General features: G+C 41.8%; 1 protein-coding gene across 3 annotated transcripts; it reads left to right on the forward strand.

Moving 5' to 3' along the window:
* The first annotated feature begins 1,897 nt into the window (after nt 1–1,897).
* On the forward strand, nt 1,898–7,630 carry LOC117361232 (cytochrome c). 3 transcript variants are annotated; one of them, XM_033946289.1, is made up of 3 exons: nt 1,898–2,077; nt 2,894–3,068; nt 7,338–7,630. In XM_033946289.1, the coding sequence occupies exons 2-3, from the start codon at nt 2,900–2,902 to the stop codon at nt 7,484–7,486; spliced, it is 318 nt and encodes a 105-aa protein (XP_033802180.1). In that variant the 5' UTR covers nt 1,898–2,077; nt 2,894–2,899; the 3' UTR covers nt 7,487–7,630. The 3 variants fall into 3 exon arrangements, with proteins under 3 accessions (XP_033802180.1, XP_033802179.1, XP_033802178.1); XM_033946288.1 differs by lacking the exon at nt 1,898–2,077 and adding an exon at nt 2,164–2,371; XM_033946287.1 differs by lacking the exon at nt 1,898–2,077 and adding an exon at nt 2,164–2,363.
* The last annotated feature ends 7,103 nt before the right edge of the window (nt 7,631–14,733 follow it).

Below are 14,733 nucleotides of genomic sequence, written 5' to 3' on the forward strand. Positions count from 1 at the left end.
TGCAGGACCTGCAGTTGTCATCAGAGGGAGCGGCTCGTCATGGGGGGGCTCAGCTCCCATTTTTTTTATAATGGGGCAGATATTGTACTTGTGTAACACACACACACAACATCTGTGCCCATTTTGATGCCTTTGAGACCTAACTGCCTTTGTAAGGGCGACCCAATATGATTTTATCTTCAGCAACCCTTCCTACTGTTTTTCCCCTATTCGTTCTCTTTTATTTTAAATATTGTAGTTCTCGCCTTCTTACCCTCTGTTCCTGTTTGTCATGGTTTTAATGTTTTTGTAGTAGTCATCCCCAGAGATACCTTGTAATTTTAAGTTTTTATTTTAGCTAGTGTATGTTTTTTTTATTTTGTACATCGCTTAGAAGTCTGATTAGGCAGTATAAGAAATTTAAAATAAACTTGAAACTTCAAGGTTATAAATGTATTAATTTGTATGGGTAAGACAGGTAAGCGATCACTTTTTTTTGTGCATCGGGAAGCCATGTTAGAGCACCAATCGCTCTACTAGTTACATGGCATTTCAATATTAATGACCCTATTTTCATGGCCGGATCAGAGAATGGGCAATTGTGCATAAAACCACATGGTAAGCCATTTTGTGCATCGGGTCAGCATATCTGATCATCGCTAAACCAGTCAACACCGATTTAGTGACGATCATTAAACAATTGTTGACTTTAGTTATCTAGCTCAGTGTTTCTCAACTCGGTCCTGGAGTACCCCCTTGCAAGTCAGGTTTTCAAGATAGCCATAATGAATATGCATGAAAGAAATTTGCATATAATGGAGGCAGTGCATGCAAATCAAGTTTATGCAAATTCATTGTGGATATCCTGAAAACCTGACTGGCAAGGGGGTACTCCAGGACCGAGTTGAGCAACACTGATATAGCTCATAGTTTGCAAACACACGGGAGGGAAGTTAAGCTGATAAAAAAAGATCCCATATATGCTGATAAAAAAAGACCTCATATATGTTTTTAACATAATGTTCCTAGAATGATGTTTGGGTGGTTTATAAAATTTTTGAATAAACTTGAAACTTGAAATCTGGCTGATAAAACCAAGAGGTTGAGAACTTCACACAAAACACACAGATCACAAACACCCAGGAGGGAAGTTAGGCTGATAAAAGCATGATTTCAACATACAACCTGGGCAATTCACAAACACACAAGAGGGGAGTTAGACTGATAAAGACAGGAGAGAAGTTGGCTGATAAAACCATGAGGTTGAGCACTTCACACAAAAAACACAGGAGGGAAGCTAGGTTGATAAAACCATGATTTCAGCCCACAAGCTGAGGAAAATTAAACAGACTGGCCCCTTCACAAAGTGAAAGTCCTCTGTGGCATCTCTTCCAAAACAGAGCAATTTCATCTGCATTGAATGCCTGTTCAGGTTCATATCCCTTCTCTTCAATAATTTCCCTTAATGTTGGCAGCATCTCCTCTCCTTCCTTTCCCTGTGGTCTGGCATTTTATGTCTCCTTAGTTTCCCTTCCCTCCTCCCATGTCCTGGCATCTCTCTCCTCTCCTTCCATCTCCCCCTCCCACTCCATTATCTGGAAATTCTTCTCCTTCCTTTCACCTGGTCTGTCTCCCCCCTCTTATGCCCTGACATCTCTCCCTCCTCCTCCAAGGCCTGGTAGCTCCTTTCTTTTCCCTCCCTCCCATGGTCTTGGCATCTCTTTCCTCTCCGCTCCCTTCCCTGGTCTTCCTTCTCCCCAACTGGGTGCTACAGCAGCACTTCTCTTCCCCCCCAACTGGGTGCAGCAGCATTTCTCTTCCTCCTTCCCCCCAAAAAAAAAATATTGGGTGCAGCAGCATTTCTCTTCCCCTCCCCCCCCCAAACTGGGTACAGCAGCAGCATTTCTCTTCCCATCCCTCCCATCTCACACACCCGTCGGCAGATTCTCTACTGACAGACTAAGCAAGTTGTAAGCTTCCCTCCGTCGCTGACCTATCTTCCATAGGTCAACGACGGAAGGAAGCTAACAACGTGCTGCTCTTGCTTGTTTCGGACCCAACAGCAAGGAAGGCCCGAAGCAAGCAAGAGCAGCACGTTGTAAGCTTCCCTCCGTCGCTTCCCGCCTTAGCTGTAGCGAACTCATGCTCCGGGGCTCTAACGGTAACACTATTCGTGCTGGTTTCCCTCCTCCTCCCCTCGGGATGTAACTTCCGGTTTCGGAGGGAAGCCTGTTCGCACAGTGTTACCGTTAGAGCCTCGGAGCATGGGTTCAAGTCGCTTGCTGGCATTTAAAACCAAAACAAAAAGTCAGGCAGGAGTCAAAACCGAAATTTTCAGCGGCTCTTCAGGTTGTGCTGAATCAGCCCAGTAAATCCCCATGCCGGTGAGAGGGTAAAAAAAAATTCGTAGAAGAGGGGTTAAGTATATGGCTCCTGTTTCCTAGTGATGTAAAAAAAAAAAATAATAATAATAATGGGGGAGGGGATGAAAGAGTAAACTAATGAAAACAGCTTGGATTTATAATGTACTTATAAAAAAATATTAATTGCCTTTTTAATATCACTTGTAATTTTGATATGTTTTAAGCATTTGTAAACTTTTAAGGAAAGAGGGGTTAAGTATATGGCTCATATTTGCTGGTGATGTAAAAAAAAAAATGGAGGGAGGGGATGAAAGAGTAAACTGTCACTTGTAATTTTGATATGTTTTAAGCATTTGTAAACTTTTATGGAAAGAGGGGTTAAGTATATGGCTCATATTTGCTGAAGTTGTAAAAAAAAAAAAAAATGGGGGAGGGGATGAAGGAGTAAACTATCACTTGTAATTTTGATATGTTTTAAGCATTTGTAAACTTTTATGGAAAATACTGGTAGTGGACTTGATAGTTTTTGATTTTGTGTTGCTTTTTCTTAGGACAAAATGAGTGATGTTGAAAGAGGAAAGAAATTATTTGTGCAGAAATGTTCTCAGTGTCACACAGTTGAAAAAGGTGGAAAACACAAGACAGGCCCAAACCTTTGGGGTCTGTTTGGACGCAAAACAGGACAAGCTGCAGGATTCACTTACACAGATGCAAACAAAAACAAAGGTAAAACACAGGAAAAGGTGGCACCCGGTTTTGTAACTTGCTTTCATTTTAAACTAAATACTGTACTGTGTTTCCCCGAAAATAAGACACTGTCTTAAATTAATTTGGGGGCCAAAAAATGCTCTAGGGCTTATTTTCAGGGATATCTTATTTTTTATTGTGTGTACTAGAGCAGTGGTTCCAAACCCTGTCCTGGAGGACCACAAGGCCAATTGGGTTTTCAGGCAAGCCCTAATGAATATGCATGAGAGAGATTTGCATATAATGGAAGTGGCAAGCATGCAAATCTGCTCCATGCATATTCATTAGGGCTAGCCTGAAAACCCGATTGGCCTGGTGGTCCTCCAGGACAGGGTTGGGAAACACTGTACTAGAGAATGACACGGGTACCGTTTACTGTGGTAATGGGGACATTTGCAACTGATTTACCGCAGGAATGGGGACAAGACCTTTCACCGCTCCATGGAAGCGGTGAAAAGTCTTGCTCGTGTGGTAATAAAAACTGCGCCTGTGTCAGACTCGGCATCTCCTCTCTAGCTCCTCTTGGGCCTATTTTACCTTCACGATGAAGACAGAAGGAACCCAAAACCAAAGCCTTAGACCAATGTGATTTGAAAAATAAAATCACCAGACAACAAAAGGTAGAAAATTTTTTTTTACAGATTTGAAATATGTATCCTGCTAGAGCTGGTATTAGACATAACTGGGGACCGCAAAGCCCAGCCTTTGCTTCTTTAGCTTCCAGCTGACTTAGGGCTCTCTCTATGACCAGGGGGCAGTTGTCCTAGTTGCTGTACCCTAACACTATTCCTGCCATGTGTGACTGAAGTATTCTGTTTGCTTGATTTTTCTATGTAGTATTCTGTAGTAATTTGGATTGTTTAGTTTTCACAATAGTGGAGGGGATATTTGTGAAAGGGAGGGGCGACAGGGGTTTTGTTGATCCTTGCTCTGTATTATTTGTGTTTATAAAATGACAATTGTACAGAATATTGTCTCTTTTTATACTTTAATAAAATAAGTTCAGTATAAAATCATAACTATTTGAGGCTTGTGCGTGTGGGATCTGACAGTTTGCAGGACGGGGACTGAGCTCGTGGGGATGGGGCGGGAACGGTGATAAATTTTTTTCCCCATGTCATTCTCTAGTGTGTACAACGATCATCTCTCACCCATTCCCTTGTGCAGCATCTTTCTATCCCTTCCTCCCATCCCCTCGTGCAGCAGAACCCCCGAAAGCAATTTCACTAATCATTAGATCTAATCTAAACATTGTTCTTGTATGCCATATCTTCCCTATAAAATAGAGCTTTAAATTGTTAACAAATAAACAAATTACAAATCATCCTTAAACTGAATTTCAGATGTCATAATATTTCTGAAGTAAAATAGTCTTGAGATCTTTGTGGAACAGAAATACTAAGCCATCCCCCCCCCCAATGCAGCAGAACCCCGACGACCCAACCCATCCCCCTACGCAGCATCTTTCCATCAGTGATGTGGCAGAGGGAAGGCCCCGGTGGGGAAGGTTGCGAAGCAACCTGTTTAGTGCTGCCGCGTTGCTGTTTGGAACAGAGGTATGTCGGCCTCACGTTGAGAGGGTCGGCAGGGTTCTGCTGTGCAGGATGGGAAGGAGGAATGGAAAGATGCTGCACAAGAAGATGGGTGAGCGAGGAGGAAAGATGCTACATGGGGGGGGGAGCGCTGCCGCTGGCAAATCGGGGAGTGTCGGGGACATTCTGGAGGGGTTTTGGGGGTCAATCCAACTAGGTCTTAGTTTTTGGGTAGGGCTTATATTAGGACCTACCCTGAAAATCATTCTAGGTCTTATTTTCAGGGAAGCATGGAATATTAGACATTTTTTTGAGTGAGGAAATTCCATCCTTTCATTTTTGGGATTCTGGACTGAACATAACTTTTGCATCAGGATTATGTTCCTGAGTGATTCTGATAAACAGTACAATAGAGTGAGCCATTCTATACAAGCGGGTTATCTCCCAACTAGTCTTTAAGTCCGTTACATTAACGGGTGCTAGAATAGATGTGTCTATCTGTCTTTCTTTCTGTCTCTGTCTCCTTAGCCGCAGGCTGTCTGTCTCTCTGGCTCCCTGTCTGTCTGTCTGTCTGTCTTTCTTTCTGTCTGTCTCTCTCTCCCTGGTCCCCTGCCTATCTCTCTCTGGCCCCCCGAGCAAACTAAGATTGCTGCCTGCTCCCCAGCATACCCCTCCCCCCCAAAGCAGCCCCTTTTCCCTCTCCCCCTCCACTTCTTTCTGTCTGTCTCTCTCCCTGGCCCCTTGCCTATCTTTTTCTGCCCCCCCCCTGAGCAAACCAAGATTGTTGCCTACCCCCAGCACACCCCCTCCCCAAATCAGCCCCTTTTCCCTCTCCCCCTCCACTTCCCTGTGAGCAGTAGCAGTCGGATGCCTCGCAGCACCTCGAAGGACACCTTCCTGTCATTGCTCTCACCACCGCACGCGCTGCAAGCCGACGTGTGCCGCAAATGGAACACGGCACGGAAGCACAAATCACGGCGGGAGGGATCACGCCGTTTCAACTGCGCATGCGCTGGTAAGGATTTTATTATAGAGGATGGCCGTGAGCCATCTGCAGAAGAAATCCACTCGCGATAACTGACGCCAGCTATTCAGAAAGTGGTGTGGGGTCAGATGGGAATGCGGAAAGCTCGCGCCTTCCCTCCGTGCTGCTGAGTACAAGAGCCATCTAGCGAGGGAGGCAGGGATTTAAAAGGTACGGGTGTGGGGTTTTGCATTGGCTAAGTCTTGGGATTTGCCGGGTACCTTTATCTGCTTTTTGGTTTTAATTTAGGGGGTCAGTAATTTTGACTGTTGGGGTATCCTTTGATCTCCAGGGGTCCTAAGAACACTGGCTCCTGGAATGTTGTGTTCTACCTTTTGCTGTTTCACAGGGGAATTAGAGTATTTTTCTTTATGTAACAAAGGAAAGAATTGATGATCTTATCTCTGTGATACCTTCTTTGAATTGTTCTATTGATATTTGTTCTATGGTTTTTGAAAGGTGGTATGATGTTTATTCATCAATAAAAATTGTTTTCAATGGAAAGTTATGGGGGTATGATTTAAAGGTACAGGGTTTAAAAAAAAAAATGTACTGGGGGTGTAAAAAATTGTTAGTTGACTGGGATGGATCCCTCCTGTCCCGGCCTACCACTAGACTATCAGAGGGGAGGCAGGGTACAGAGCCTTGCAGGGAGAGGGGCTGGCTGCATAGTCTGGTAGAGCAGGGAAGGAAGGGAGCTGGGTACAGAGCTTGCCAGGGAAGGGGGCTTGGTTCAGAGCCTGGCAGGGAGAATTTGTTTCAGAATGGTTTTTTTCTTGTTTTTTTCCTCTAAATCTAGGGTGGTCTTATGGAGCGAAAAATATGGTATGTCCTTACTTTGATAATTTCTTTTCCAGTAGATAGGTGAGTCATTCTAAGCTCCCGCCCTGTCCTTCCTGTGCCTGCCTACTGTCTCATTCTGCTAATGCTTCTCCAAGTTTGATTCTTGGATGCTGGTCAGCCCTTTGGGGCCTTGAAGAATTCTGTAAATTTGTTAAAGGTGCATGCAGGGGTACTTCCTGAACTCCTTTGATGCCTTTGTTGGCTGTTTGTTGTTTACACGTTGCTTATTTGAGCAATACAGTTAATAGGAAAGTTCCCGTTGATGACCCTACATCACATACTGTCAGTGGAGCTCTTTTTGCTTGGGTACGAATTACAGGTGGCAGTAGAGCTCCAAGTGAAGTAGAGGAGGGTCACAGAAAAAAGCCAGAGTGGATTCCTTCTGTGGCCATTGGGAGATAACTCGCTTGTGTAGAACAAGGGGTAGGTAATTCTGGTCCTCAAGAGCCACAGGCAAGTCAAATTTTTAGGATATTCACAAATATGCATGAGATAGATTTGCATCTCGAGGAGGCAGTGTATGCAAATCCATCTCATACATATTCATTATGGATATCCTGAAAACCTGATCTGCCCGTGGCTCTCGAGGACCGGAATTACCTACTCTTGGTCTAGAATGACTCACCTATCTACTGGAAAAGATATTATCAAGGGAAGGATATAATCTCTTTTATACTTATATGGTTTCCCTTTGAAAATTCAGGTAAAGTAGATGAGTTAACACTACCTATAGATCTAACATTTTTTAAAGTTGTCTGGTACAGTTGTGTTATCTTCAGTTGCTATGGCTTGAAGGTGATCAAGTGATATTAAAAATGGAGAATGTTCTTAATTTTTCTTTGTTTTCAGGTATTGTCTGGGGAGAACGTACACTAATGGAGTACTTGGAGAATCCTAAGAAGTATATTCCTGGAACTAAAATGGTTTTTGCGGGTATCAAAAAGAAAGAGGAACGAGCAGATCTGATTGCATATTTGAAAAAAGCAACATCTTCATGACATACTTCTTAATTTACTGTGTCATGATGCATTCTTTGTATAAGGAAGACGAATTTCAAAACAAATATTCTTGTTTCATGAATTCACTTATTAATGTACAGCCAGTTTTTGTGTCTTGGCAGAATAAAGACTAAGTTTTCAGAATTATGGTCCTGGGAGTGTTAAAAATGTACTGAATATTTTGCAGGTAGTTTGTTTTACAAATTGCAGGCTGCCATTTTTACTAGCATGCTCTCTGTGTATGCATTTTATTAACAGGAACATATATTTTGCAGTGTCACAACACGGATCATAAGCATATGTATAATAATAATAATAACTTTATTTTTGTATACCGCCATACCCAAGGAGTTCTAGGCGGTTCACATTTGTTTATCAAAAAAATTACAAGTGGTTCACACCAATTGAACATAGTTGGAAGCAGCGAAGTAGTTGAGGTTAGAGATAGAAGGGACGTGTAGGTCAGGGGGGAGAGGGTTGGGGTGGGCGGGCTGGGTAGTATGGTGGAAGAGGCAGGAGGGGGTTATGGTTCATTGAAGAGAGGCGTTAGGTGTCTTGTCCATGGAATAGGTGAGTTTTAAGAGATTTTCTAAACCCGAGGTAGGTGGGGGCCTCAAAGACAATTTGGGCTAGCCATGGGTTCAGTTTGGCAGCCTGGAAGGTGAAAGTTTTGTCAAGGAATCTTTTGGAGTGACATAGTTTTAGGGAGGGGAAGGCAAACAGCTGAATTCTGCAGGAGTGCTTGTTTATGCGATTCAGGTAGAAGTGAGGGTTTATGTAGTTTGGGGATAGGCCAAATACTGTTTTATAACAGAAGCAGGCGAATTTGAATAGGACTCTGGATTCAAAGGGTAGCCAATGAAGTTTGTGGTAAAAAGGGGTGACGTGTTCCCATTTTTTCAGGCCGAATATGAGGCGGACCGCAGTATTCTGGATCATTTTTAGTCTCCTAATGGTTTTCTTCATGGAGCTTAAGTAAATGATATTGCAGTAGTCTAGTATGCTAAGGATGGAGGATTGTACTAGCAGGCGGAATGAGGTCTTGTCAAAGTATTTTTTAATGGTGTGGAGCTTCCATAGCACCGAGATGCCTTTCCTGACTGTGTTATCTGTGTGTTTCTCCAGGGATAGATGTTTATCTAGTGTGACTCCCAGTATTTTTAAGGTTTGTTCGAGGGGGAAAATAGATCCTTTCACTTGAATTGTGGTGTCTTTGATTTTGTCATTGGGGGTAGCTAGTAAAAATTTTGTTTTGTCAGGATTTAGTTTTAGTCTGTAGGATAACATCCAGCGTTCTATCTAAGTGAGTATACTTGAAAGTGAGGTAAGGAACTCTGGTGTGAAGTTGGTTAGCGGGATGACCATTGTGATGTCATCCGCGTAGATGAAGAATTTGAGTTTGAGGCTTTGCAGGAGGTTTCCTAGGGAGGTAATGTAAACATTAAATAGGGTGGGGGACAGGGGGGAGCCCTGTGGAACTCCGCAGAAATTGTCCCAGCTGTATGAGAGAGAGTCGTTCTTAAATACCCTGTAGGATCTGTTTCGTAGAAATCCGTGGAACCAGTTAAGAACTTGGCCGGAGATGCCAATGTATGCAAGGCAGTCTAGGAGAATGGTATGGTCGACTAGGTCGAAAGCACTGCTCAGGTCGAGTTGGACGATTATGGCACTAGAGCCCTGGCTGAAGAGTGTGTGAAGGTGGTCCAGTAGAGAGGCTATAATGGTTTCAGTGCTGTGATCAAAGCGAAAGCCTGATTGATTGTCATTGTCATTGATTGTCAACTAATACACAATCATTTCATACTACTCTATCTAATTTTCGCCTTCCAACTCTGAAAGCTTTGGAAAACTTACTACACAGCATTAACATTAAAGGCTCCAAATTCGAACCTATCCCTCTATTTTTCCTTAAACGTCATTTTAATGTTTTTGGACCATATTTACTTCAAATTATTCACACTAGTCTGTCCACAGCTAAAATCCCTCCCGATTGGAAACATTCTACTATATTTCCAATTATCAAAGATCCAAAGAATAATCTGGACAACTGTTCTAATTACAGACCAATAGCAAACCTCCCTTTTTTATGCAAATTAACGGAAAAAATTGTATTTCAACAACTATCAGATTACGTTGATAAAACACGTGTTCTTCACCCAAATCAAACCGGTTTTCGCATAAACCATTCCACAGAGTACTCATTACTCGGCCTCATTACATCCATAAATTATTATCTTGACCATCATAAATCTGTTCTTCTAATTTCATTAGATCTCGCTGCAGCATTTGACACTATCGACCATCACCTTTTATTGAATCGTCTTTTTTCTATAGGTGTGGATGATCACGTCCTTGAATGGTTCCAATCATATTTTTCTGAGCGAGCCGCGACAGTTCAATTTAATAATTCAAAATCAAAATCTATTCATTCAAACTGGTATTCCTCAAGGCTCCATTTTATCGCCTCTATTGTTTAATATCTACCTGTCCCCTCTCCTGACTCTCTGCCAATCAATAGGGTTCACAGTATATGCTTACGCGGACGATTTCCAACTATTGCACCCCATAGAATCAACTGACCAATCTGAGATTCAGTCAATTAACCATAAACTCAGTATAGTTTATGACTGGTTAAATTCTAATAAGCTCTCTTTAAGCATTTCAAAATCTAATACTCTTTTATTCCCTGAAAAAGAGGGGGCGCAACTAATCTCCCCAGTTACTATCGATAACACCCCACTTGCACCGACTACAACTATAAAAATTTTAGGGGTCCTCATAGACAGCAGGCTTACTTTCCGTCCGCAAATAAGCGCCTTAGTCAAAAACTGCTTTTACAAACTAAGAATGATTCGAACACTGGCTCCTCTTCTCGACACCAGTTCCCTTAACGTACTGATTCATTCACTTGTAATCTCAAAAATAGACTATTGCAATTCACTTTTAAAAGGAATATATCATAAGGATTTGAAACGTTTACAGTTAATTCAAAATTACGGCCATTAAGTTAATTTCAAAAGCATCAAAGTACGATCATGTTACCCCTCTGCTAAAAGACGCCCACTGGTTGCCAATTTCACATAGGATAACTTATAAAATAGCTCTTTTAACATTTAAAACCATGCAAACTAATTCTCCAGCTTTTATTGATAGATTATTGATCCCTTATGACCCACCAAGATCTTTGAGATCCATAACCCAATCTAACCTTAATATCCCTTCATTGAAGATGATTGGCACACGTCGTACTACCATTTTTTCGGTAACAGCCCCAATGATTTGGAATTCTCTTCCGTTGTATTTAAAAATGGAAAATAATCTAACATCATTCAAAAGCAAATTAAAATGCTTCCTATTTAAAGATGCTTTTAACTGAAGTTTTACTTTATCTTAAATTTAATTTTAACTGACGTCTTAATTTTAATCTCTTTTTTTACTTTTTTTAATTAATCTCCCTGCCCTTTTGTTCTTTCCATTAATGTCTCTTCCATTTACTATAACTATTGTATTTCTCCCCTCTTTACCTTGTGTGTCTTTTGTTCGTTCGTCCACAACAACTTTGTATGTATTATAGTTCGTCTGTAGTTTTCTTTTTTTTTTTTTTTTAAAAAAGTATGTATTAATTGTAATATTGTTTGTCTAAAGGAAAAATTTTTTTTACTCTGTACAACGCTTTGTAGAATCGATAAGGCGTTTAATCAAATAATTAAAATAAACAATAAACAATTTAGGATATTGAATTTTTCCAGATGTGTGGTAAGTTTGGCATTTACCATCCCTTCTGCTATTTTGGTGAATAGTGGGATACTAGCGATCGGTCTGTAATTAGATGGGTCATTGGGTGGTTCTTTCATGTTTTTTATTAATGGGGTTATCGAGATGTGGCCCTGTTCTGTTGGGAAACTACCTGTGGATAGTAGAAGGTTTACCCATGCCAGCATATTGGCTTTGAAGTGGGTTGGTGCAGTTTTCATAATGTTTGGGGGGCAGGTGTCCAGTCTGCAGAAGGAGTTGGTATATTTGTTGTAGTATTTGTTGAAGGTTTGCCAGTCTATGGTTGTGAATTGGTTCCAGTTTAGGTCTGTTCTGGACCCGAGGTCTGGTTTAGACTTGTCAGTGTCTGGGAGGATTGGAAAGTCCTCGTGGGGATTGGCTGGGACAGTTATAGATGACCTTAGTTTCTGTATCTTAGAGTTAAAGAAGTCTGCTAGGGTGTTAGCGGTTAGTGTGGATTCTTCATGATTATCAGTAAGCGTCTCGAGGTTGTAAAGGTCGTTGACCAGTTTAAAGAGGTTACTACTGTTAGTTGTAGTGTTTCCAATTTTATGGGCGTAGAAATTTTTTCATTTTTCCTTGGTGAGGTTTTTGTAGTTTTTTAATTTGAGTCTCCAGGCCACTCTGTGTTCTTGGGTTCCAGATTTTATCCAAAGTCTTTCAGATTTTCTAAGGTCCCTTTTTACCAGTAGTAGCTCTGAATCAAACCATCCCTCCAGATTAGGAGTTCTAATTCTGCGAGTTTTTATGGGGGCTATTTCATTTAGAATGTTTGTGCTGTCTTTGATCCAGGAGATCATAAGTTGATCCGTTTCTTTGTTTTGTTTTGTGATGGTTTCATATTGGGACCAGAATACTACCGGGTCGATTTTACCTCTAGTATTGTGAGTTTTGATGTTTCTTGTTTTGTTGTTTTTGGTGGTTTTTTTGTTGGCAGTCTATAGAGAAGCTACATAGTCTGTGGTCAGACCATAGGGAGTCTGTCCAGTTATCTTGTTTCCAGCAGAATTTGGGGTTGGTTGATTCTTTGGTGGAGAATGTCACCAGGTCTAGCTGATGGCCTTTTTGGTGGGTTTTGATGGGTGGGGGTTTGAAGTAACCTAGTTGGGAGATTAGCAGCCAAAAGTCAGTTATATCTGGTTGGTCTGTTTGCTCTAGGTGGATGTTGATGTCCCCACATAGTAGGTTGTATGGACTTGCTAGAGAGTTGCTAGAGAGTAGAAATTCTGCAAAGTCCTCTTTGGCTAGGTCCATTTCTTTGGTGGGATATAGAATAAAGTAATTGTTAGGGAGGAGACAAAGGAATTTGAAGTTAGTGAGATGGCTAATATTTCTGAATTGGGAGAGGATTTGGTGTTGAGTACGGCGCAATTTAAGTGGTTTCTAAAGATTATTGCTAGCCCTCCTCCCCTTCCCCAGGTTATGGCTAGGGATAGAATCTTGAAGCCTGGGGGGAGGCAGTCTTTGATAATAATATCTTTGTCTGAAAGCAGCCATGTTTCCGTGAGTAGTACAAAGTCGGGGTTGGTTTCAGCTAGCCAGTCTTTGATGAGAATGGACTTGTTTCTCATCGATCTGATGTTTAGGTAGAATCCTTGTAGGTTCTGGTAGTTAGTGTGGTCTATTGGAGAGTAATGGGAATAGGCTAGCTTTTTTAGTGTTCTTTGTTTTTTCGTGCCAGGCTTGGTTAATCTATGGGGGGGGAGGAGGATTTGGGAAAGGTGGTGGGGATGTATCTGTGGGGGGATCTGTAACTGGGCAGTCATATGGGGTATGGTGTGTGAGGGTATGGAATTTGGATTTTACCGTGCGGTTTAGGGAGTAGTGGACTGGGATAGGAGCAGAGTATATTGGGTCGGCTGAGCAGATCTTGGTGATGATTAGATAGAGTATAAGATGAAACTATGTAATACTTAATGCATATAAAATGCTGAATCTATCGGAAGGAAAAATATCTACAGTATGTTAGCAGCAGCAGATGAATCCAGAGACTTGTGGGTTATGATTATCTACCAGCAGTTGGAGATAGAGAGCACCAAACAGACTCTCTTATATAGGATGGCTTGCTCCTTGGTCAGTCAGTATTCTCTATCTTCAGCTGACAGTGGATAGTTTCTTTCAGGCTCCTGGTCTGATCTGCTGCTTAGCTCCTGTTCTGGGTTACCTAGCTCATGATGTCATAGGCACTGTTTGGACTTCCCACTAGAAAACTTTCAAATCTGATTGGGTGTGCTTTAGGTGTGGTTTGGGCAAACACACCTGTCTTGACTTTTAATCAATTCCTTCCCTTCTCAAAGCTTTTACTAGAAGCCATTTGTCATCTGCTTAGTCTATAGAGGCACTGTTACCAAATTCTAAACAAAGTTCCCTCTATAGCTCTATGCCTTAAGGGGCTACTTTTATCTTCCATAGATCAGGGGTTCAAGTCTTGAGTGCGGTTAGCAAATATTTCATATTCATTTTTCTACCAGAAAACCTTCAGATTCTTTGGCCATTCCTTTGCTTAAACATATGTGAGTTGATCTTTAAAATGATCTGTAGCAATTCTCAGATGTCTAAAGCAGCCTTTTTCTCTTCCTAAACCCCCCTCCCCCAACCCAACACACACTCATCAAGCATGAAACCACAAACAGCCAAGCTGAATATACCAACAGGAATGTCTCTAGGGTACATCTTAAAAACATGTACCTTCCTTCAATACCTGTCCAAGCCCTCTGAAGTTTTAGTAAACTCTTCTATCTGTTGCCCTGTGCAGATATTGCATAGAAAGAAATCCATTCCTACCACAAAGGCTTGTAGCAGAGAGAAGATGAATGTATCTGATGCACCTGTGCCTGAAAACTGCAGAATGCTAAAGAAAAACAGCAAAGTCCACCACTTATGAGAGCTGTTAGAATGCGTAAAGGTGAGGGTGGAATTTGAATCAGGGAGCTTCAGAAGATGGACAAGGTGCAACAAGGCGCATTAACCTGGTGAGCCATAAATGGCATCTTTTGTCAGAGGAGATGTTTCCTCCCATGACAGCTTAGGATGTCCTAGCCATGGAAAGGAGAAAAGTTTGCCTGGAAAGGGAAATGTGCGGCTAAAAACGGCAAAGTCCACAATTTGAACCAGGAAGTTTGAGATGGACAGAGTGCAACAAGGCGCATTAACCTGGTGAGCCAGAAATGCTTTCTTTGTGGTGATTGTGATATGATAGCTAATCATATGCAGATCAGTCAGCTATTATACGACCATGTTAGCCCCTACTACACCAAACTCCATTGGCTCCCAGTAGAGGCAAGGATCATCTTTAAGTTCGCCTGCCTCTGTTTCAAAACTCTAACAGGATCTTCCCCAATCTACTTGTCTGAGCACCTTGAAATAGCAGGCCCCTCTCGCACACGAAACACCCACCTATTCACCTTTCCCTCCCTAAAAGGCTGCCTCTACAAGAGATTCACTGATAGAACCCTAGCATTCCAAGCGGCCCT

The sequence above is a fragment of the Geotrypetes seraphini genome, chromosome 5, assembly GCF_902459505.1.
Source record: "Geotrypetes seraphini chromosome 5, aGeoSer1.1, whole genome shotgun sequence".
In the NCBI taxonomy this organism is placed as follows: domain Eukaryota; kingdom Metazoa; phylum Chordata; class Amphibia; order Gymnophiona; family Dermophiidae; genus Geotrypetes; species Geotrypetes seraphini.

Bases quoted from the DNA above. Each gene is read 5' to 3' on its own strand.
- LOC117361232 (XM_033946287.1), top strand. The intron at 3,069-7,337 runs GTAAAACACAGG...CTTTGTTTTCAG, and splicing joins AGATGCAAACAAAAACAAAG to GTATTGTCTGGGGAGAACGT.